The following is a 16,209-nucleotide window of genomic DNA, read 5'->3' on the forward strand; positions in this document are numbered from 1 at the left end:
TTCTAAGGAATTCTTCCGCGATTTATTTAACAGAGTGAGACATGAACTATATAAACACGCTTCCTTCCGTAATTTGACAGCGACACGCTTACATAATGTGCCAAAAGCTCTTAAGTTATTCAGTATGCAGCGTAGAATCAGTTAACAATTAAAACTATAGGTATGTTATAACTCAGGGCAATGGTTTTATTATTTAAAAAATTATAAATTTTCCGTTCACTTTTTAAATACTTTGCATAAAAATAAAATATTAAACGCACTTAATTGCTACTCTAATTTTAAAACGAACCGAGACAACTTTGCAGGGAGTAAATTCAATTAAATCCAGGATACCTTGATAACGCGACACACACACACACACACACTGGTGAGAAAGTATAAGATTATATCAAACTCATTCCGGTATTTAGCAGTAGGGGAGGGTTAACAAAAGGACGGAGGAGGGGGAGAAGATGAGATTAGCTACCTCCGCAACCACCAGACGTGGTTAGAATTTTGTATATCGGCTGATATCGAATCACGTTTCCAGGTTTATCACGAGATTATGGTGCAATACCATTTACAGCTACGTTTATGGCAGTCTGGAAATATCGATTCGGAGAGAGCTGATCGAAATGAAAGGTTATAGGAAGAACGGTTAGTCGACGGACGTTTCCTTCTTCTTTTCTGGTGAATAACTGGCGGGTTATTTTATTGAATGACTGAATTCTAAACCCTAATAACTACTCTTTTGAAAATCTCCAGGAAAATGATATCAAAGAAATGTCAGATATTATTTTTGACGTTATCAAAATGTGAAACGTTTTCAATTCTCGGAGGTCTTTTACCGTTATCTATACTAGAAATGAAGTCTGGCCAACTTAATAAAATAATCGGCTTAATTTTTCGGGAATTTAATCCTTCTTAAAATTAGTTATTAAAACGTCTTAACTATTTTACTAAAGATATTTTCTTCCAGGTAAATGATTAAACTGCGATTTACAAAGGAAAGGAAAAAAAAAAAGTATTCTTTGTATTCAAGTTTTAATCAATAGATGGTCTGTAAAAATGGAATGAACATTCATTGTTAATGATCAATGCTGCGTAGAGATACAACAGAATGGATATTCATTGACGATAATGTCACATATGATAGGATCGGTAAAGAAGAGCATTGTTTATATCGCAACCGTCTCACTTGTAAAAGGAGATTTAATTTTTCCATTTAATTTACGTGAATGTAATTATAAAAGTGTGTCGATCATTTTGAAATGTATAAACATTTATATAAATCACTATCTGAATATATATATATATATATATTACAGTACACAAATTAATTAGAATTCAGCTTTTTCAAATAATCTCTCTGTATTATTATTATTCATTAAATCGATATGCCATGCCACATCGTGTCGTACGACATTCACCAACATCGGAGAATTACATATTCACTATAATCTAGTTTCTACGTTATTAATTAACTTGATCTAATTGCAGACATCTTCGTCTAGACTTTTGTACCTTAATATTTTATAACAACAAAGTATAGTTATTATGATCATTGTTCTCTCTCTCTCTCTCTCTTCGGTATAACTTGTTTTTCGTGTCTGAATATTGTATAATTTGATTTTTATATCGAATTCGAAATATATTTGGATAGTCGGGTGAACTTAATAAAATAATTTAATATAAATTTTATATTAAAGTACTTTAAATCTTTGTAATAATACAAATCTGTTCTCTGCTTCTTGGTCCAATTTCAATGCGAAAAAAAAGAAGATATCTATTAGCAAATCTCTTGCCAATATTTTTTTAAACCAGTTACGATAGTTATTAATTTGCGAATTGGAACAGATACAGACATGTTTTAATATAGGAATGTTCATCACACATCCAATAAAGCGTACGAACTATAAAACCACTGTCCCAATAGACCTAGATAATATTTTTCGTATGCTAACGTAAACTTTAACATTTAACAAATCAAAAACACTAAGAATAATTTGATTTTTAATGTATACACGTTCGATAATCCAGTTAAGGTGGATAGCCGTTGCTTTTTAATGATAATGGCTGGATAGCCATTATCATTAAAAAGCAATGACCCTACTAGGAGTACAGGGTCTATAAATTTCAAAATTGGATTAAATCAGAGATAAATTCATCCCTTAACACTATTTAAACTATTTATGTTACTTATAGATGACATATTTCTTACAGCGTAATTATATTCTGTATTAATTTTTTTTCGTTTCTGGACAAAGAAATAAATTTATATAGGTTAAATATTGATCAGTTGTCAAAAATTTTTCTGAAATATATTCCTCTACGTTTATCAGAATTTATGAATTTTCTTACAGTATTTTCCTGCAAGATGTTCACTATACGTGAAATATATATATATATCTTTATTTATCAAGTTCATCATTTGTTATACCTCAGTATAACTGTCATAATAAATTTTTGTTGTATTGGTTTTTGTTCCGTCCTGAATATATTAAATTCAGCATTATGTGGCGAACTTTAGTGATTTTTTTGTGCTGAGTTCACATTCATTCGTGTATGCTTTGCGGTTTAGTGAGTCACCGTCTAGTTACTGACCTTTGAACATGTGCTTTCTGTAATCTTTTTTTTTTATAGCTTGATATATTGTTCCTTAAAGTTTTGTTAGTGAATAAATTACTGTGAGCTAGTCAGACGTGTATAATATAACTGTCAGCATGTTATTGGAAAATATCGTTGTTACGTTTAATAAAACAGTCTTAACGAAAAAGAAGAAACCTTTCACAGTTAAAAATTATAAGCATATCAATCTATTTTAGAAGAGGGTTTATTCCAACACCTAATATGATCCTTATTTTTCAATTGGTTGTAAAGCAAAAGAAGTTTGGTAAGAAAAATAAACAGGGGTTATTTTTCTTGGCACACGTAAATAAATAAATATGCAAGACACGTGATACTAGGATAAACTTTCGATAACTTCGACAAGTTTTTTGTCGAACTTTGACCTGCAGGTTACAACCGCACGTTGACGAATTGTGTAGCAAATCGACCATAAACACCTGCCACTACTATAGTTTCAAAGCATTATTTCAGTCAAATGCTTCAGTTCAGTAATGAGTCGTGAATCCGATTACTATACAACAGCTTTGTTATTTTCCTTCCGCTAAAAGCCACAGAACGAGTTATACCTATTCGAATGCCTCCGGTTATTTCTAACAAGCTCATCTCTTATAACCGTACAGTGACCTCCTACTTCCTGCCAAGCAACAAACAACAGGTACCATCGTCGACAACGACCAGGTTAATAGGTACAATTGCTAAAAGAATCACCTATACGTAGGAAAAAAAAGAGAGTACACGCAGACAGTACCCGGTACGGTTCCAGCCTCTAACAATATACGTTCACACCTTTATAGAATATATACGCTCTCAGCATGATCCAAGGCCATTAAAAAAGCGGAATTCCAACTATTGAAATTACAGGAAACGTTAAATATCGGTAGCGCTAATATCTGACTTATTATATGCCAGACAGGATATGACGAGTTTAATTTGCTTCCGTTCTAATAGTACAAATTCCAACGAAAACGGAATTTTAAAATTGTTAAGAAATTTATTTCCTGGAACCTCGGGACATCTCATCATCTAACGTCGACAAGTTGCGAATTATACGCGCCTTTGATTCATTAAAATAGCGAACATTAAAAAGGTGGAAAATTAGCGTTAATTGCTCGTAGCATAAATCAATATTACAATAGCAATTAAATCGACTAGAAATTCCCACAATATTTAATAATCGTAGAAAATGCGGCAATACTAGACATCAAAATTGATTCCATTCAGCAGGCATCGACCTAAACAGGCGTATATCAAAATGCGTATTTCCGGCCGTATTATTATTATTATTTTTTTTCCTTCTTTCTTTTAATTTCAGTCCATCCGGGGAGTGTGTTTGCGTTTGATTCATCTACGTTCGTTTACCTTGCTTATCTCGTCGCTACAACAAAGTTAATTGTTTTAATTCTACGTACAAACGCCACGTCACACTCACTCAACTTTCGCCTAAAGTTTACGATATAAAAATTCGAATAATAATTTGAGGTACTAAAAAGGGTCTTTTCAACATCACCAACAGCTATTTTGTGTGGGAATGATAGTCAGACCAGTTCTCATGTAAGGCGGAGCAGTATGGACACCTTTTTATAAGCATTCATCATTGATTGGGTTGCATAGCGCTCTGAATAGCAATGGATAAAAGGAGTTTTATGCATACTTAATATTAAAAAAAATCAACGAATTTCCAGTTTATTATAAAGCTACATTAACATCGTGTACAAAAAGAAAACAGACCAAATTTCTACTCAAGAATTTATTGAGAATCTCCTTAACAAATTAAACTTATCTCTATAATTCGCTGATTTTTCAATGATATTTTGGGTGTAATGGTAATGCATACTTGGAACTCCTCCCAGCTTGTTCTGTCACTCCACCTTTAAAACTTAACTATACTTGTAACCTTAGAAAACCTAGAGGCGGCTTGATATTAATTAACAAAAACACGTGGACAATAACTGTAGCAATTTCTTATAAAGGTATTTTAATGCTTTATCATTATAATTAATTTTACAAAAAGAATTGCTGTATCTGTAATTATTTTAATGGATAAACAAGATTTCCCCCCTCATCTATATTTTTGATCAAAACAATCTATAACCTGACAACATAAAAAGTTTCATCTTAATAATAATTTCTGATATGTATAAATGATAAAACAGTTTCAGATTTTTAACACATTTAATTGATTTGTGAAGTTGTTATTATTAAAACTATTTGAAAACAAAGGTTATTTTATTTCTACTCAGGTAATGAAATTTAAATTGTTATCTGCTGATTATTATAACAATAAGATAACTTATCATACTTCAATAACAGGAATCAAATAATAATTAAAAAAACAATTTAGTTTATTAGTTCAATTTTTGTTATCTACATTTGTCATGGTAAAAAAAGAATAGTTGATGATTTAATCAAAAAAATTCTATTACTGTGTTTAGAAATGTGAATGACAAATTTCCTGTTTATGCATTTGCCATATTTATTATTATTTTTAGCAGATTTTTCTCACTTTATTGCATATTTTTCTTGTAAACATTTCCTGCATTAAATTGCTTTTTTTATGAAACCAAATTTAAAAAAAAAACACAATTACAATTAATTTCACCTCTTCCTTTGCATTATCTTCAAAGAAAAAAACAATTTGACATTTTCATTAGTGCAAAACTTCCCCCTCGTCTTTCAAAAATTCTGATTTTAGATTAAATTTAAAAATTTCAGCAAAGAAAATATTTAACATATCAAAGGCAAACTTTCAATAGCCATTAAGAGGAAAAAAAATTACAAAAATTTTGAGATGATTTACAGTTAAAATATTTAAATAAAAGTGTCTAGAATATAAATTGAATATATTTCCTATGTATTCATTTATTATAGTATTTCACTTGGTAAAATCCGTAATGAAAATCCACGTCGGGCACAGAAATTCATTGGCTTATTAACTTCGTATTTAATGATTTTTTTTACTATCGGATTTTATTTTTGACAATATGGAATGAAAATTTATGAGTAAAATTTATTTCAATGTATATGTTTTGGTGTAAGTTTCCAATGCAATAAATTTATTAATAATAAAAAAAGACATCCATAGGGAGGAATAACTTTCTAAGCAGGGCAAGGACATGTGAAAATATATCAGAACAAGATGAAATATTTCTTTGTATACCAATGAAAAAATAAATGGTAGTGTGTTTTCTGTTAAGTAAATTTATATTTTGTTCATTTTTGTACTACTGCATATTAGAAAATAATGTCATAAATGCACACAACTTACAAATAGTTTTTTTCTAAATATAGCATAATTATAAACTTCATATTTGTTAAATAATAGTTTTTGTATATTTTTAATCATGTACAGTACATAAAATTGGACAAACTTTTTAGTTTTAATGGTCAAAAATATATTATTATTATTATAAATATTTTTATATTATAATTTTAATATTAACAAACAATAATTGATTCAAATAATTTTAAAAAAATTATTACCGATCACTTACAACAACTGAAAATAAAGCTCTGTAGTATATCCTAACGCTTTCATAAGAAAACATTTAATAAATTCACAACCGGTCAAACATACAATTTATTATTAATATATTAAGCTACAGATGCTAATTTACCTATGGCTTGGTGCACAAATTTAGCAAACAAATTAAAATGTAATGCAACAGATTATGTTAATTTATAAACTTAAAGGGAGGTAATCTTCACTTTCGCATCTTTCCACACAGTCTTTTTAAAATCCGCCCCTTCCATTCACTTAGTACTAAGGTGAGGCCAACTAAAATATCCGGTTTGAGGTACAGAATGCATTCAAAATTTAAAACAGCCATTTCCCATTGATTGTAAATTGTTCCTAAGCGATACACCAACTCTTTCTCTGTTAATTTGCAGATGAGACATTTCCAAATCACGGAATTTTCGTGCGCTTTCTTTTATAGCTCTTTCTATACAAGCGAGCACTCCAAAATTCTGTTTTTTGGTATCGCATGCATCTCATCTGCAAATAAAATTGAGAGTAAGTGTCGGCGTAGTGACGAAACACTCAGTATTGTTTCCAAGTGAGAAGCACACTGCAAATATGTTAAGCATAGTTTACTATTACTTCCGAATCATTTAAATGTGTTTTCTCGTGTAACAGGATGTGGATGGTGTCTGCAATACCACACCGTTAATCAAATTAATAGTGTGTCACGCGTAAAGTATTTTCCGAAAGGTAAACGTTTTCTTCGATATATTTTACACCCAAAACCTACCTGATCTCACAGCTCTAATGATTATTGGATTGCCATTCCTGCAGCAATGATTGAGCCATGCCACCACATCCCTCTGTGTATAACCCGCTACCTTCTGTCCCTGTATTTCTAGTATGACGTCATCCTTGGCCACTTTACCCCTTCCGTACTTGACTTTATCGCCGTCGAACGTTCCGAAATAGGCGAATTCTCCATTATCGGATCCACCCTCGATGTTCAAGTAGCAAGTACCGTCGGCCACTTCGGCTTCGTAAACATGTTGACACCAATGCTGCTGCTGCTGCTGTTTCGAAACCACGTCCGCATCTTTAGGTGTTACCGGTCTCTTACAAGCACTTTTGGACATAATTCCACAGGAAATCGTCGGGAAAAATCATCACTTCAAGTTAGGCCTAACTCGTTAGGCTTAATGTAAAGAAGAAACGACATTAGTAATTCCCTTTTTCCTTATCCCGTCGGTTTTTTTTATATCATGTCCGAACGTTTTATATCCTTTCGGGAACGACGCAGAACGTAGAGGGGACGTCGTTTTCGCGCAAACTGGCAGTCATAACAACTTTAACTCTTCTAAGTCACTTAAAGTTCAAACGGAGAATTTGAACGCACAAGCGCACGCGCATTGATGACGTCGTCCGTATTTCTACTTCCCTCTTCCCCTCGCGGCAATTCCGCGAACTACAGAAATATGTCCGTCCGGATTTAAACGGGATCGTACCGCCTCCGTTGCATTTTTTCCCCTTCTCCTCTCTACGTAGAATTTTACAGTAAATTATTTCGAAAAAATTAAAACCACGTTTCGATTGCGCATTATAAACAACTTTTTCTTTAAGAGTTTAATAAGTAATTCTACTCGAGAATTAACTCTTGTATAGAATTACATTTTCTTAGAACTGTTAAGGTTAAATCATTATTAATTTTTTACTACTACTACTACTACTACCACCGATATTTTTATTTAAAATTTTATATATATATAATTTGCTAAAAATTCAAATATTTATTCTAAACCAGAACTAAAGTTTTAAGCGCGTAAATTTGGCAAAAAAGATTTTAAATAAATAATCATCTATTAAATTTTTAACACACCGAAAACAATCATCATTTATCTATATAAACAAGCATTATAAACAACTTTTTCTTTAAGAGTTTAATAAGTAATTCTACTCGAGAATTAACTCTTGTATAGAATTACATTTTCTTAGAACTGTTAAGGTTAAATCATTATTAATTTTTTACTACTACTACTACTACTACCACCGATATTTTTATTTAAAATTTTATATATATATAATTTGCTAAAAATTCAAATATTTATTCTAAACCAGAACTAAAGTTTTAAGCGCGTAAATTTGGCAAAAAAGATTTTAAATAAATAATCATCTATTAAATTTTTAACACACCGAAAACAATCATCATTTATCTTTGAATCTTTGAAAAAAAACTTAAAATCGGCAGTTTAAAAAACGCGCACGTCGTCTAGATCAATGCATTAAAAAAAAAAAAAACCGTTTTATTACTCAGAAAGTACACGTTAAAAACGGTTTTACAACCAGGAAAACACTATCGATCGCCATATTTAAATTTTAACAAGTTTATCGACCAGTAATTTGTATATTTTCCACGGGATTTTCGTGTAACGTGACAGTTTGGTAAGCATGCCGAACGTAAACAAAGAATTTAATTCCTCGTTATAAACCATTGTTTTCTTATCAAAACTACGGAGTTCTTGTACTCTCTACTGACTCATTAATCGGGCCTATTAAACCATGTTATTAATTACACTTTTAGTGTGTGTGTATGTGTGTCGGTCTGTCAGTGGTGATGCAGTATTTACAATTGTATATTCCCTCTTTTCTTTTTACGTATAAATTTCTGGAATTAGTACAATAGGAACGTTTCTAACTACGTCTTGTTTTGGTCATTAGTCACGCTCTTATTCGTCCGTATCGGGTTACTGAATTCACGTAAAAAAAGATGCTTTCCTCGTTATGTAAACACCGCACAAGTGCAACAAAAAGCGGCGAAAAATCGCGTGCTGCCATAAAATATCGGCAAACGAGAACTGCGACCGAACGAGTACGCATCCTGAGTATACATTTTCACGCTTACTGGTTGATGCAGTTGAGGAAATGTATTATTAAAAACAACGATTTCCGCACGTATCGGGCAGGAAACCGAATCTTTTAAAAGTTGCGCATTTAGTTTATCAATCAGAAAACAAAAACAAAAAAAAAAACTGTATATAATTTCAACAATTTTATTTGCAAAAGTACATCATTTGTAACACAATATTATTTACATTAAATTCTTTTTAAATTATTTAACAGTTTTTTTTTTTTAATCATTTGAATAAATCTCTAATCACGTTTCTATTTTGTTTATAAATAGGATTAACTAAATGGCTTTTTTTTTTTTCGGGTCTTCTTTATTCTGGTTTTGTACGAAAACCATTTGAGAATTTTTTACAGATTATTTCCATTATAAAATGATCCCATCTATTTGTAAACAGACTTCAAGCTACGGTGAAAGAATTAAAAAGTCAATTATGTATATTTTCATTCAAATTTAATATTTTTTTAATACGAATTAACCAACAGTAAAGGGGGAAAAAACTAGTGTTAAAAAAAAGGAAAAAAAGGACCACCATCACCTAAACCATGCTGTTAATCTACATAATTGAATAAGAGGTAATATGGACTGATGCAGATTCTGAAACAAAAATTTTAGCATGCACTATTAGCTAATTTATAGAAAAAAAAAGCACAAAAAAAATATAAAAAATAAACCTAATTTAGTGGGTGAATAAATTAAGAAGCAAAATTTAAATAAAAAAAATGATTGCTTACCACAGGATCCTTCTGTGGAAGTGTTTCCTAAAAAGTTATGGAAAGTTTTCTTTTTAATGTTTAAATTGTATAAAATAAATATCTTCATAAATAATATTGATAATTTTAAAGATTTACCTTTGGATTTTTGTTCTTTTTCCTCGGCGGCGGTTAAATCGGCTCGGAAGAAGATGCGTGCGCTGCTCAAGGAGTAATTAAGCAAGTCGAATTCCTGAAATTGCGAATTTACGAATTAGTTTCTGTAAGAAATACATTATTTAAACGATAAAAATTTTCTATCGATTTAAGAAACTAAGCTAACATTTTATTCCAGACATTAAAATTAAATTTGTACCTTGTTTAAATAAAAATTTTAAAGCTATTTTTTATTTATTAATTATAGATAGCTTGTATAGATATAAAAAATCTTTATAAAACAATTTTTTTTTTCATATAATTCTGCTTTAATCAGATAATGGGAGATTTTCCAATGCTAAATCAAGATTCAAATATATTAATAATTTTGTAATAAAGGAAAGAAGAGAGTAAAAATAAATTTATTTAACTACAATATCAGCATGTAACATTCACAACATTCTGTAACTTGTTAAATGCAGAGTAATATAGTTTCTAATAAAATTTTCTATTTAATCGGCATTTAAATAATTTTATTTTACTACATACTCTTTGTTAACTTATTTCAGTTATCATAATTATTAAAATTAGAAAAATTGCTAAGAATTATTTATCTAAATGATGAAAGTCAGGTAATATCAATTAAAAAAAAAACTTAAAATCGGCATTATTGTAGTTAATTGAGACACACAAAAATAATTATACCTTGAAATATGTTCTAGAATCAAGAAAGATTATTTGTTTAAAAAAATTCTTCTTCTAATAAAACAAACTGATTATTAATGTATTAAATATAATAAGCAAATATACTGTTGCTCATGAAAACAAACAATGATATTATATATATATATACACACACAATTTATCTATATATGATATTGTCATAGTGATAAGTAACCAAGAGTTTTGAAAAAATCCAACAATAATCCTCTAGAAAATTTATTAAAACAAATAAAGGAACATTCAAACACTCCTGTCTAAGTAGGAATGTAATTCTGTTACATGTATTCATTATATTAGACCAGTGTCTCCCAACGTGGGGCCCACACCCCACAGGGGGCAATTTGATTGTTAAGGGGGGCAATTCGAAACTCGTCCAGAGTTTAAGTTAACCGTATAGCCGCCGTACGCCATATTTATTGTAAATATTGATTTAAGTTAGTTTTAATTTTCTAGAACTTTCCTTTATAACCCTTTTCCCTTGGGGTGGGATTAACAATTTTGGGAACCACTGAGAACAAAGAGATGAACGAGGCCCCGAGGCCGGTGAAAGAGGAGAAAGAACATTCTTTGCCCAGACCTCGAGGTGGGCAGACGCGAGTTGTGATGTTCCAGGCCACGTTTGGCAATGACTGGAAAGTGCAAGACTTTCATGAAAGGATTGGGTTTTATCGTGGTTATGATAAAACAGCGTGGCAATTAAGTGCAAAAAAAAAAACATCAACGAACACGACAATTAGAGACTTTCCAAGAGAGTTCAACATATATGTTGGGGAGGCATAAGAATTTTAGAAAGGCTTAGGTGGGGCATAGCACAAAAAAGGTTGGGAAACACTGTATTACAGTGTTATTACACTGTATTAAGACACTGTATTACAGTGTCTTATAAGAGATACTCTAAAAAAATCTTAGTTTATCTAGTTATAAATAACATTTTAGCTCCTATCAAGGTCAATTTCTGTATTTACATGTTTTATGTAAATATTCTAAATATAGTAAGTACACAGTTCTTAAATAAACTAACTGTTAACAGTTTACTTTCATAAAAGATAAACATTTCAATATTATGAATCGCATTGTAAAAGAACTAACACACTTACTTGCTGACAAATTTCAAGACGCTTCACTGTAAGAGTTGCCATTTGTTGTAACTTTTCATCATCTTTACCTATTGCTTGTTTCTTCTCTTTAATAACATCGTTCTAAGAATAATTCAAAATAAAATAAATTACTAATAGTTAGAAAACAAACATATACGTGGAGTATAAATACTATTTTTACGTATAAATAAATTAATGATAAATGAAAATATCTAACCATTTCTTTTCTATATTTATCTCGAACAGATTGAAACCAATGAAGTGAATCAAAATCTTGATATTGGTCCAAAAGTTTGAGAATATATGCCACACCTAAAAATAAATTATGCATTATATAAAATTAATCTATAATTAAAAACACACAGTGAAGATTACCTGCCTCTTAAATAGATTGTAAGAATTTATTTTTAATATTTCATACATCCCTGAATTATTAGTGTTTGTTTGCTAAACTTGTTAAAAATAAAAAATAGAAATGTTGAACAAGAATCATTTTTGAATTCTCAGCTAAGTAAGATAAATAAATTTGAATCGAATCTTGTTTTTACTACCTTAATGGATAAATACAATGTACAATACCCAATCAAAAGAGCAGTAGTTTGACCTTACGCATATTAGAAAAGTGGGAAGACTTCCAACTTAGATATCAATCCCACGTTTCCGCCACGCATTGTTAGTTCGCAGATGAAGAATTAATCCGTGTCATAAACGAAGATTAATTCTTAAAGTTACAACAATTATAATAAACTAAAATTGGGCTTTTCTATTATTAAATAAGTTAAACTTTAAATAAAAGTGAGAGAAATTGAATAAGAATAGATATTAAAAATTTAATTTAGTCATTGAAGTAATAATTTTAAGTTAAAAATCGCACATTTTAATTTGAACTAAACGGGCAAAAACCCCTATTTTATTTCCTCAATTTCCAAAACAAATTTATTTTTAATAAAATCAGTTTTCTAATTTAAGTTACAATATAACAAAATTAGCAGTAATTTGGAAGGAGGGAAATTTCTATATTATTTAAACATTTCTTTTAATGTAGTATAAAAACATATCTAAGAAAGCAACACTTCTACACTAAATTTAATGTTAGTAGTATATTTGTAATTTACGGATAGCATAATGAATGTTGTCTCTTGTTATAACAAATTTTATTACGCGTAAAATAAATTTAAATAATTACCCATGGCAAAACCATCATCGGTGAAAGAAGCTCCAATTTTATTTTTTCTATTCATTCTTTCTTTGCAAGCAATGGAATGTTCTATGTAATTTAATGTCTAAAAGAAAAACAGAAAAATGTATGACGTTTAAAATATTTAAGTAAGTAGTATTAAGTTTTTTTTTAAAAACATATATTAGGTAAAGTACAATACAAAGTTCAAGATTTATATTATATAGTTTAAGATAAATGAAAACACTTTGAATTTGTTTTATATGAAATACCGTATTTTACAGACTATAAGACGCTACGGACTATAAGACGCACCTTAATTTTGGAGGCAATTTTTCGAAGAAAAAAGTGCGTCTTATAGTCCGTAAAATACGGTAATATGGATTTCGTACTGTATTAGTATATTTAAAAATTTAATTAAAGGAATATAAATATAGTATTGTTTATCTCTCACTATATAAAGACAACTTTTTACTTGTATAAACACAACAGAAGTTAAGATCAAATTTTTTCAAATCCATTAATATCTCTCTTAAGAGCAAAAATGTATTTTTTTTAGTTTTTGAAATTTATTTGAAATATTTAAATTGGAGAAAGTTTATATTGAATTTTTCAATATATTGTATTTACTTGGACACAAGATGCACTTTTTTCAGGCTTTAGTATCTCTGAAAATAAGGGCACGTCTTAATTTTGATGGCATCTTAGATTTGACATAACCTCTAGTGTCATGCATTTTTTTCTAATAGAGTCCATTGTGTCATTTTAATGACTTTTACTTGACCAATATTTGTAACAACGAATATTTAAAAGACCAACTAAGCTCATTAGCCTATTACAATCATATCATAAGTACTTAGATGAAAATTGCAGAAAAAGTTCTGCAACATTCTTTCAATAATCTTACATTTCCGATGCTTTAAATAGCACTGGGAATGATTGGGTATAGGAAGAGACGCTCTTCTGAATCAACAATGGTCAACATGTAGAGTGAAGAATTTTCCAAATGCACTACCAAGAAGACAGTAATATATAGATTACTTTACTATGCAATAAATACTGATTCCATTGACATAGAAGTCTCAAGATTATTTTTTTTAAAATAACTGAAAATTAATATGTAGAAATTAAGGTGCATCTTAATTTCAATGGAATCTTATATTGAAGTATAGTACTTTCTCCTTAGTTAAGTTTTGTGTGACTTAAAAACAAAGCAATGGATACAAATTTAAATTTTTATTTCTCTTTTATTCAAAGTTTAACCTGAAAAAGAAACACATTCTAAACAACACAATGGCAACAATTCTTATAAATTAATTTTGAACTGATAAATCTGGAAACAATTAGCATTTGTGCATATATATATATGGGATTACAATCGGAAAAACAAATGACAATGACATTTGTCACTTAAGAAAGTATAAACTAATAAAAATTAATGATGAAACCATTTATAATAATACTGAATCAGCTTCATTAATCATCACTTTGCTTATAATATTCCTTTTAAAGTATGATTTAATAATAATTTTTCTTGTGTTGATAAATAAATTCTCTCCCCCTTATAAAAATACTTCAGATAAATTACAAAACAATGCAAGTTAATACATTATATGACCGAGTAATTTATAACATGATAGAAGAAAAACATTAAGACAAGCAATTGATATCGGGACAAAAAAAAAACACCACTAAAATTTAACTTAGATTAAACATTTTTCCCGAATCAAAACGTAGCATCGTCAGATTGAACGTAAATTTAAAAAAATAAACTATTCAAACTCAATTGAGTCGGTTCGTATTCTAAAACATTATGAAAATAAGTCTCAAACATTTAATCCCAATTAATTTTCAACTTAGCTTATTCAGTGTTATTTTTCATCCTGAGATAATTAGGGAGTCAGTAATTAGTAAAAAGTTGGTAAATTAAACATAAAAATCTCATTTGAGTAAATTCTATTACAAATTTCTATTCATTAAAAAGACTAAATATCTGGATCATTTATAAATGTTACAGAAAAAATAAAAGTAATTTTAAATGAATTTAACTCGTACGATTATCAGTAAATTATTTATACAAAACAACCAAGCCCAAACTTCGTAAATTACTAAGTCATTAACACAAGATCAATTTCAAGCTAGAACTTTGCTACTATTAATAATAAATCCAAAGAATTTGGTCTAAAGGTAGACCAAATTTCTTTGTATTGATTATTAATATTAGCCAAGTTCTAGTCTGAAATTAATCCGGGGTTAATGATTTCGAAATTACTAATAATTAAGCTAATTTTAGGTATCGTTAAAGTTCAATTCTAATCCAAAATTCTAATGTCTTAGCTACTTCATGAAATGAGTAATTTAGTTGAAATTTGTATCCTCCTTGGATTTTATTTTTGAAAATAAAATCCAAAATTCTGGATAAAAACCAGCTATTACAGTTAATAAGAAAGTATTTATACACAACTTTAAAAATTTCAAATGAATATAATACAGTAAAGCATCGATTATCCGACTCAATTGGGGACTGGGGTTGGTCGGATAACTGAAAAGTCGGATAACCGAAAAGTATGAAAAAATACATTATTAGTATAGTGTATTAGGCCTGGTTTAAATACTAGCCTCCCTTTCACGGTCGAGCCAGTGCTGCCAGCTAAAACATGCAAAAATTTAACAAAAATAATATTAAAGTAGCCAAGACATAACCAAATATTGTAGCGCCACATCACTAGCGGACATTTGAATTTGCCGACTAGAACACGGTCGGTTAACCGATAAGTCGGTTAATCGGGGGTCGGATAATCGATGCTCTACTGTATTTAAGAAAAATATAAGACAATATCTTATGCCTCCGAAATCAATTCTATTTTACTTTGTCTTACTACTTAAAAATGAGTAGAAGTGCAGGAGGTTGGAAGCTATAAGATAGGTAATGCACAGGAATACATTGCATATTAAGAGAAAGGACAAAGCAAAAGATATGAACAAGAACAGTGGATTGAAAGTTTTTATGATGGATCTGCAAGCAATACTGTTAAGTCCCAATCTCAAGGCTTCATCACTATACTACAGAACTCAGATGAATGTCTAGAACTTCAGAATTTACAACTTGCAGACTAAAGATGGTTGATACTTTATATGAGACAAATATGAAGGAAATCTGAATGTGAATGAATTTACTTGTATCATTGTGAATTTATGTCAAAACTAAAGTCCCTAACATCCAACACATTATTATTTACAGTGACAGCCATTATCAAAACTAATATTTAATGTTTTCTAGTGCTCTTTTGCTATTGCTATAGCAAAACAAGCTACCATTCCAGAAATTCCTTGAAAAGAATACTCCCGAACGGAGTGTTCCTTTCAAGGAATTTCTGAAAAACTGAAAATAGCAA

The 16,209-nt window shown here is 29.7% G+C and overlaps 2 protein-coding genes across 10 annotated transcripts in view; both read right to left on the reverse strand.

The window, feature by feature from the left end:
* The window catches only part of LOC136981616 (membrane-associated guanylate kinase, WW and PDZ domain-containing protein 1-like), a 99,813-nt gene extending 92,293 nt beyond the window's left edge, over nt 1-7,520 (reverse strand). For 2 of the 6 annotated variants that reach the window (XM_067277945.1, XM_067277944.1), the window contains exon 1: nt 6,858-7,508. In XM_067277945.1, the coding sequence (XP_067134046.1) occupies nt 6,858-7,203 (346 nt within the window). In that variant the 5' untranslated portion in view covers nt 7,204-7,508. Of the gene's footprint in view, nt 1-6,857 lie in introns of all 6 variants that reach the window. The other 4 variants (XM_067277941.1, XM_067277939.1, XM_067277940.1 and 1 more) reach the window with 4 other exon arrangements.
* A 1,580-nt stretch (nt 7,521-9,100) lies between these two features.
* The window catches only part of SWIP (strumpellin and WASH-interacting protein), a 59,842-nt gene continuing 52,733 nt past the window's right edge, over nt 9,101-16,209 (reverse strand). For 2 of the 4 annotated variants that reach the window (XM_067277946.1, XM_067277949.1), the window contains 5 exons: nt 12,824-12,920; nt 11,855-11,949; nt 11,638-11,739; nt 9,821-9,914; nt 9,573-9,730 (listed from right to left, as the gene is read on the reverse strand). In XM_067277946.1, coding sequence (XP_067134047.1) covers nt 9,603-9,730; nt 9,821-9,914; nt 11,638-11,739; nt 11,855-11,949; nt 12,824-12,920 — 516 coding nt within the window. In that variant the 3' untranslated portion in view covers nt 9,573-9,602. The other 2 variants (XM_067277947.1, XM_067277948.1) reach the window with 2 other exon arrangements.

The sequence above is a fragment of the Centruroides vittatus genome, unplaced genomic scaffold (genome assembly GCF_030686945.1).
Source record: "Centruroides vittatus isolate TY-2023 unplaced genomic scaffold, ASM3068694v2 contig_784, whole genome shotgun sequence".
NCBI classification, from domain to species: Eukaryota; Metazoa; Arthropoda; class Arachnida; order Scorpiones; family Buthidae; genus Centruroides; species Centruroides vittatus.